This window comes from Polychytrium aggregatum (assembly GCF_025602895.1).
Source record: "Polychytrium aggregatum strain JEL109 chromosome Unknown BJ171scaffold_2, whole genome shotgun sequence".
Classification (NCBI taxonomy): domain Eukaryota; kingdom Fungi; phylum Chytridiomycota; class Chytridiomycetes; order Polychytriales; genus Polychytrium; species Polychytrium aggregatum.
In genome coordinates, this window is record NW_026516204.1 from 3,711 (window position 1) to 12,834 (window position 9,124).

At 60.0% G+C, this 9,124-nt stretch overlaps 1 protein-coding gene across 1 annotated transcript; it reads right to left on the bottom strand.

Moving 5' to 3' along the window:
- Window positions 1–7,905: 7,905 nt before the first annotated feature.
- BJ171DRAFT_485638 (uncharacterized protein) lies at window positions 7,906–8,464 on the bottom strand (the record flags this gene model as incomplete). Its single annotated transcript, XM_053109130.1, has 1 exon — window positions 7,906–8,464. A coding segment is annotated over one exon (514 nt), but the record flags the coding sequence as incomplete, so codon positions are not given.
- Between the last annotated feature and the right edge of the window lie 660 nt (window positions 8,465–9,124).

A 9,124-nucleotide genomic window follows, 5' to 3' on the forward strand; every position in this document is an offset into this window, starting at 1 on the left:
GCAAGGACGAGCTCCAGCTCAAGTGTCCCCAGGCCCTCGAGGACGGACCCTGCCCCGGCCAGATGTCGGCCTTCCAGTTCTGGGCCCACATGAGCCGCACCACCAAGGAGTCCCGCAAGCTGTTTGTGGATGCGTTCTCGGACAAGTTCAAGGAGAACTTCCACACCAAGTGCGGCCTCAAGACCATGGACAAGCAGCGCGCCGTCCCCCGTGGTGCCTCTGAAGGCGCCCCTCGAGCAGCCCCTGCTTCCACTGCTGACCCCGTCGATCCAGCTCGTCGAGCTGTTGATGCTGTTGGCACTGCGTCCCCTGTCCCCAAGGCCAGGCCCGTCCTTCCGCCCCGACCCGTCGTCAAGGCCAAGACCCCTCCTCCGTCCCAGGCTCCCGTCCCTGCGATGAAACCCGAGGAGGCCCTCGCTATCCTCAAGCGAGAGGCTGACCGGGTGCAGTCCATCCTGTTCGAGGCACTCGTGGCCGACAACATGGATGCTGCCACCAAGGCCATGGTCCAGAAGATCGCCAAGTCCAATGTGGCAATCAGCCGTGCCACGGAGCAGCTCCGCAAGTCTGTTGCCAACAAGACTGCCACCCCCAAGACCCAGTCCCCCGGTTCCAAGACCCAGTCCTCCGGCTCCCTCCCTGGCTCTGCCCCTGTTTCCGCCCCGTCTCCCTCGTACAAGGCCGCTCTCTTGAAGAACGTTCGGGAGGCCGAGAGCCGTGTCGGCCGCATGTCCGAGGCCAGCCAGCTCGACGAATGGAAGAGGATGCTGACCACCGGCCGAATGCCAGGCTCCTCCAAGCCGATCCAGCCCAACCAGCACCGCCAGCCAGTCCTTGTCCCCGGGACGGTCGCCAACTCTGAGCTCCGGAACGACAAGTTCAGGGAGGCCGTCACCAACATGGACTGGCTGTACGTCGAGGGCATCCGCTGTGGCGACCTCGGCAGTGTCCGCCGCAACCTCAAGCGATGCGGCATCGACACCAGGGAGTTGGCCGAGATCAACTTCCCTGAGGCCACGGTCATGGAGGTCCTTGTCCGCGACAAATCCAACAAGGCCGACCTTGGTGCCCGTCTGGAGTCGCTGTCGTCCACACATGGCAGGGTCAGGGTCGTACCGGCCTACGACGTCATCCATGGTCTCAAGCACCATGGACTGGCCCTGTCCCGATCCGATGCCATCAAGAACTTTATGGCAAAGTCCCTCCGCCAGGCAGCCAAGGCCAAGACCGCCCCTGTCCGCCGCTGCATCCAGATGCGCATCCCCGAGGAGTACCGCGACGAGTACGACTCGCTCCTCAAGAAGGCCCTATCCGGCAAGGAGGTCAAGCGGGCGGACATCACCGCCGTCCCCAAGGTCCCTGGTTCTGCCGCTGCCGCTGCCTCGTCGTCTGCCTCTGCCGCTGCCGCTACCGCTGCCCCTGCCGTTGTCGTTGCTGTCGCTGCTGCTGCTGCCCCCGCCGCTGGTGCCTCGTCAAAGCCCAGCAAGCCTCACCCCGCCTACAGAGTCCCGCTGTCCGTCATGGACACTGACTCTGAAGGAGAGGGCCCCCGGGCCAGCAGCAGCGCTGCACGACTCCAATGAATCCACACCCCTCGCAGGGAGGCGGCAGGGCCCAGACATCCCTGACCGTCGCTTCCTTCAATGTCTGTGGCATCAACGTCAACGACGTTGAACTCAAGAACCTCATCGACACCAACGACATCGACTTTGTCGGTGTCCAAGAAACCCTCGCCGACCTCGAACCCCGCAGCCCTCTCTGTGGCTATGCCGTCAAGGTCCCTGGTCCCCGTTGCCGCGCCGGTAGAGGCATCGCCATCCTCTACAACCCGGCCAGGATCGACCCGCACGACTTCACCAACATTGAAGTCAGCGACAAGGGCGACGCCATGTGGGTGACATACAAACACGTCATCCACATCGGCAACTTCTACCTGTCCCCGAGCCTCAAGCTGGACGACTACCGCGAGGCCCTCCAGTCGATCCACACCAAGGCCGCCCTCCCCGACGCCCAGGTCATTGTGGTGGGTGACTTCAATGCCCACCTCAGTGCCCTGAGCGGACTGCCCACGCCGCTCCGTGGCAGGGAGAAGATCCTCGAGGACACTGTCTCCCGCGCCGGTCTCCGCGTTGTGCCTCCAGCTGTGATCCCGACCCACACCCGGCAGCGGGGTCCCAGCTGGACAACGATCGACTACATCTTTGTGTCGCATCGCCAGGCCAACAACGACCCGCTGCTGCAGGTCGACACTGCCGGTGCCTTCCGTGGCCAGTCCGACCACTTCCCCATCTGGGCGACTCTGCGGGTACAGCCAAAGTACTACCCAAAGGTCGACCAATGGCAGTGGAAGATCGCCCAGCTCGAGGATCCTGCCGTCCGCGCCCAGTACCTCTTGGCGCTGCTGGACGAGCGCGAACGCGGTCTGCAGCGCATCCAGGCTGCACTCCGGCCAATCTCAAGGGGATCGGTCATTCCGATCTCGGAGAGTGCGGCCCAGGACTGCATCGACCGCGCCTGGTCCATCATGATCGCCCTGATCACCACCGCTGCCGACTCCACCATCGGCAAGGCTTCCATCAAGACCGTCTGGAAGGACCCGGCCCTGATCCCCGAGATGCGGCAGCTTCGCGAGAGGCGCCGCGATCTCATCTACCAGCTCAAGTTGCCCGGGCTCTCCCTCCGCGTCGCCGAGGACAAGCGCGCCGAACTCCGCGCTGTCCGCAAACAAGAAAAGAACCTCATCGTCCAGTCCCGCCGAGCAGCCGAGACCCTGGCCATGAACAAGCTGCACTCCCTCAACGCTTCCGAGGTCGCCAAGTCCCTGGCCGCCATGAAGAAGCGCAAGGAGCTCGACGACGCCTTCCACTTTGACAACTCGGACGAGGCCCTCGAGCGACTTGTGGTCCACTACGGCAAGGTCTCCTCGCACTCCCAGGACACCCCCGGTGCCGCCTTTGACCGGACCGTCGGCCCAAGACCCCTGGACACTGTTCCGCGCCTGCTCCCCGAGGACCGCTCCATTCCCCGATTGTCGTCGGACGAGGTGGCCGATGCCATCGTCAAGTCCCCCAAGCGCAAGTCTTCCGGCCCGGACAAGATCAAGGCCGAGATGCTGCACCCTGTCGCTCCCGTGGTCGCTCCCTGGCTCCGGGCCATCCTGCTGGCCGCCCTCAAGGCCTCCGTCGTCCCGACCGAGTGGAACACTGTCCTGATCCACCCGGTCTACAAGAACAAGGGTTCGATCCTCGATCCGGCCATGTACCGGCCCATCGGGTTGACCCAGGTCCTCCGCAAGATCGCCGAGCGAGTCCTGCTGCCGTTCCTCACCCGCGAGATCGGCATCATGGACATTGCCCAGGGAGGCTTCCGCCCGGACCGAGGCACCCTCGACCAGGTGTACTCGCTCGACGCTCTTGTCCGCATGAACAAGATCCGCGACGACGAGTACAGCCTGGTCTTCCTCGACATCAAGGCCGCCTACGACACTGTCTGGCGGGAGCGCCTCTGGGACAAGATCGCCACCCGAGGTGCTGGTCCGGTCGCCGTCGGGGTCCTCAGGGCCATGCTCGACCGCACTCTTGTCCGCGTCGCCAGCAAGGGCCGCACGTCGCAGCCTGTGTGGCTGCAGAAGGGTCTCATCCAAGGCTCGGTCCTGAGTCCCCTTCTGTTCAGTGCCCACATTGACGACCTGCCTGGACTGCTCCGAGCCGAGGACGGACTTGTGCTTGCCTCGAGTCGCCACCACCGTCTCCGGGTCAACTCGCTCTGGTTTGCCGATGACGGTGTCCTCATCTGTCCGGCTGGCCGCACCCAGGCCATGCTGGATATCTGCGAACGCCACAGCATCGACAACCGGTACCGCTTCTCGCCTCCCAAGTGCGAGGTGCTGTACTCGGCCTGCAACGTCGACCAGCTCCATCCCGCCAAGCTGTACGGCACCGAGCTGCCCAAGGTCCTCCAGTTCCGCTACCTCGGTGTCATGGTCGACATTGACGGATTCCGCCCGGACCTCCAGTTCGACAAGCTCCTCCGCAAGGTCCACATGGTCACCGACACCGTGGTTGGACTCGGCATCACCCTCGGCAAGGTCTCGGCCAAGACCATCACCCAGGTCTACAAGACCTTTGTGCGGCCGACCCTCGAATACGGGATGGCCATGGACATCCCCGACCCAGCTCTGCGCGACCGCCTCGACGACGCCCAGATGACGGCCCTCCGCACCATGTTCCGCGTCGGCCCCGGCACTCCCGTCGGTGCCATGCACCTCAACTGCGGCCTTCCCAAGATGTCGGTCCGTGTCAAGATGCTGGCCCTGCAGAACTGGGCCCGCTGGGACGACCAAGTCTCTGACGGCGACAAGATGCTGTCGATGATCCTGCGCAACAAGATCATTGCGCCCTACCACCCCGACCAGTTCCTCGGCCAAGGAGTCCGAGCCGATCCGCACTGGGCCATGGTGGTCCGCCGACAAGAGGCCGACCACTCCCTCACGGCCACGGAGATCTACCGAGGCAAGACCCGACACCAGCCGCCGCCGCCCGGACCGCCCCGACCCCAGCCCGTCCCGATCAAGACCCTCATCTTCGAGGACCACATGAAGAACGGCTTCGACCGCTCCAAGCAGCTCACCGCCGCCTGCACCCCGTCGACCAAGATGTCGGGACTCTGGGAGGCTCGCGGGTACCAAGGATCCATGATCATGCTCATGTTCATGGTCCGATGGCGACTCGGTGCTCTCCCAGGCCACTTCAGATTTGGCTACCGCAAGTGCAAGAACCTGGCTCGACACGGATCCGGGATCGACTTGACCAGGACCCACGCACAGCAGTGTGTGGATCCGCATCAAGTCCTGGTCCGCAAGGTCGCAGCCCTCAAGACGGCCCACCCGACTTGGGTGGAAAGTGGTATAGCCGGAGTGGGACCAGTGGACAAGCTGCTGGACCTGCTCAGTTTCGATCGCACTCCCCCTCGCAGTCGCACCCCTCCCGCACTTGGATCACTTGCTGCTCATGTACCCGCTCCCCGCACTGCCTTCCGAGCATTCGCACTTGGTGCACACCCAGCACCACCACCCACTCCCACACCCAGTGTAGTCCCACCCTTGCAGTCTCTCCCTGCACCCTCATCACAGCGTAGTATAGTGTCAGCACTTGTCATTCCTCCACCCCGACCCCCCCTCGATCCTGCTGTTCCCTTGTGGGAACTGCTCGAAAATGTGTTCACCCGCTTGGTCTCAGACCTTGTGGGCAGCTGAGGCAGCACTAGGCTGCAACAGGAGTAAATAGGCTTGCCTGTGTACTCAACGTGCCGGGGTACCAACCTGTTGGACCTGATGGCTTGTCTTCTTGAATAAAGTTGACTATAGTAACAAAAAAAAAAAAAAACGGCCGAAGAAACGGCAACGCTGTTCATGGACAGCATCTTCAGGATCCACGGGGCTCCCAAGTCCATCGTGACGGACAGGGGTCCGCAGTTCAAGTCCACCTTCTGGCGACGATTCCATGAGCTTCTGGGCACTTCGACTGACCTGTCCAGCGCCTACCACCCCGAGTCGGATGGGCAGTCGGAAAGAGTCAACAGCGTCCTCGAAACCTTCATCCGATGTTACTGCGATTACCAACAGGACGATTGGGTCTCGCTTTTGCCGTTAGCTGAGTTCGCATACAATAACTCGGCCCACTCGAGCACCAAGAGCACACCGTTCTATGCGAACTACGGATTCCACCCTGCCTGTGACTTCAAGCTGTCGACCCAGTCCGAGGTGCCTGCAGCCGAGGAGCGCATCGAAAAAATCAAGCAGCACCTCGAACAACTCAAGACTCACCTCGCGGACGCACAGTCCAGACAGAAGGCCAACGCCGACAGGCACCGTAAGTCTTTTGACATTGCCGTCGGATCCAAGGTCTGGTTGTCTCGTCGCAACATAAGGACGCAGCGCCCAAGCGACAAGCTGGATTGGAAGCGCCTTGGACCCTTCGAAGTCGTTAGGGCGATCAACGAGGTGGCCTTCGAACTCAAGCTGCCGAAGTCGATGGCCCGGATCCATCCGGTGTTCCATGCGTCTCTGCTGGAACCGGTCAAGCCCAATGAGCTCCCAGGACGACAGGCACCTCCTCCACCGCCGATCGAAATTGACGGCCACGAAGAATATGAGGTGCAGGAGATACTGGACTCAAGGGTAAGGGGTAATAAGTTGGAATACCTGATCCGATGGAGGGGCTACGGACCAGACGAAGACTCGTGGGAATCCGAAGAGAATTGCAGGAGCGCACCTCAAGTAGTCCAAGAATTCCATCAACGGTACCCCTTGAAGCCTCGAACGCCGACCAAGACCAAGTCCGCAAGACACCCCAGACATAGGAAGGGGGCTTAGGAAGAGGGTGATGTAATGGGCACGCGGACAGGGAGCTCCGGGACGACCCGGAAGGCATCCCGAGGGGGCTTAGCCCACGCCAAGGAGCGCAGGCAAGCCGGTCCGCTACCCCCCAGGGATGTAAATGCAAGGCGTCGCCCGCCGAAAATAAACCGGCGAGACGACAACACCGTCCTTCGCCTAGTAAACCAGTCGTTACCCGCTCACTCCAGTCCGTCCGCTCTCGTCCAGTCCCCAGTCCTGTTACACACGCGCCGTTGCCACCCGCGTCTACTGGTTTCCTGCCTCCCCCACCGCTCGGCACATGTCCCCGGGCTGTGCCAAGCCTCTCTCGCTTGCACACCAGCCACTCTCGCACCCCCTTCTCGCTTCTCTGTGATGCTCCACCCTTCTCGCCCACTTTTGCCCCTCGACCTTCTCCCGGTCTATAAATAGCCCTGCATGTCTGAGCCTATGTTGAACACCAGTTCGAACAAAACTTGTTCTTTGGTGTTCGGGGCTAAAAGCTAATAAAGCTCATACCAAGCACTTGGTCTTCGTCCTTGCGCTTGTTCACTCCTCACACCCACCACCCCGAACCGAGCTCAGACCTTGCCTCGGGGTCGAACTGGGGAGGAACCTCAGAGTCTGGCTCAGAGTCTGGCTCAGAGTACTCCCCTGATGGCAACCAAGACTCCCTCCCGAACCGAGACCGAAACCGGGCCAGGGAGACGAATAGACATCCGGTCCCCGGCCCTGAACCGAGAGTGGTTCCCACGCCCTCCCAAGGACGAAGTACTGACCCGATCCCAGAGTCCGACGATGACTTGGGACTAGGTCAGACCCCAGGATACGAGATAAATCCCGAGTACCCCTCCCACAGACAAACTCACACTCCTTTGAGGGCAAGTCAAGACCCAACACCGCACAGCAAACCCTGGAGTGGGTTCGAGTTGATACTAGAGAGGGACTTGGAGAAACCAGCCCCTGACATCCCGGAGCGGGACTTGGAGACATGCGACTCCCTCTGGGAGTTATTAGAGGGAGTGTTCACCCGCATGGCTCGCCGTGTGGGCTGGAGAGTCGGCGAGAGCCGCAACAGGGGCGTGTGAGCCTGCTTGTACGCCCACTGCCGGGTACCGCATGGTACTGATGGCTTGTTGAATTGAATATTCCTGAATATACAACTATTGTAAACAAAAAAAAAAAACCACCACTCACAGAGATTCACCAGCGACAATGCGGGAGAAGGCAGTGCCTCAGGATGTCCGCGACAACTAGTGTCTGCTCTCGATTGGGTCCATGACCAAGTGCGGTGTGGACTGTCATAGATTGTGAGGGATTTGGACTCGCTTCGGGTTCGGCAGCCGCAAAACAGGATCATCTCACACCGCAACACCAGAGCCGTCCTCCAGTACGAATATCACACACAATCTGATCGGACGAAGTGAGATGTCGGAAGTAGGAGATAGAAAGCTGGATTGGAAGAAAACTAACCGAAACGGAGTGGAATGGAGTGGAAAATATAGAGAATAAAACCTGGAGAAAGAACACATGACATTGAGCAGATCCATGCTCAGCTACCTCAAGAATCGGCCAAAAGTGTACTCGAACGAATCGCTGAACACAACTCGACATCCCTTCGGAAGCCCGGAAATCACCTTTCTAAGTCTGAAAGAGTCAGCATATCGGCCAAACATGCCATCCAACAGGGAATGATGTGATGACCTTATACTTGAATCCAAATGCAGTGACTTGAGAGAGGGAAGCTTGTCGACCAGTCCGCTGACTCTGCGAATCGATCGAGGGGCGTACAGGATCTCGAGCTTGGGATACGGGGGAATGTCATCCAGCGACTCCAATTCGCAGCAAGCTTGCAAATCGATGACTGTGAGGGAGCTTTGATTGACACGCAGATCGGCCAGGCTCACAAACTGACTTGGGAGGACGAGGTGACTGAGTTTTGGCATGCTTGGGAGTTGGCCCAAGATGGTGTGGGGTTTGGGCGAGGAGATCGTGAGCTTGGTGAGGGACGGGAGCTCCTCGGGAACATCCACGAAGGCATCAACGTCGGCTGGAATGTCGTGTTCGAGTAGTATTTGCGCGTTTGACAGTCCAGCGAGCGAGGTCAGTGGGATGGATGTACTGGGATTAATCAATGTGACCAAGGGAAGCACCTTTGGTATGCCCTCCAGGGACTCAACGGACTTGGGGAATTGAGGTTTCTCAAGCTTTGGCATCTCAGGCAATCCATTGAGCGACTTGAGTTGACTACATTCACTCAGATCGAGCCTTGTAAGCATGGGCAACTCCTTCGGCATGCCTTCCAGGGACTCAATGGATGGTGGGAGTCGAAGTATCACCAACTTTGGCATCTTGGGCATTCCCTTGAGTGATTGGAGTTTACTGCAACCACTCAAGTTGAGCCATGGAAGAGTGGGCAGCTCCTTTGGCATGCTTTCCAGGGACTCGATGGACGGTGGGAGTCGAAGTATCACCAACTTTGGCATCTTGGGCATTCCCTTGAGTGATTGGAGTTTACTGCAACCACTCAAGTTGAGACATGGAAGAGTGGGCAGCTCCTTTGGCATGCTTTCCAGGGACTCGATGGACGGTGGGAGAAGAAAAGTCTCCAGCTTTGGCATCTCAGGCAATCCATTGAGCGACTTGAGTTCACTGCATCCACTCAGATCGAGCCTTGTGAGCATAGGTAGCACTTTCGGCATGCCTTCCAGGGGCTCAATGGACGGTGGGGGCACAAGTGCTTCCAAC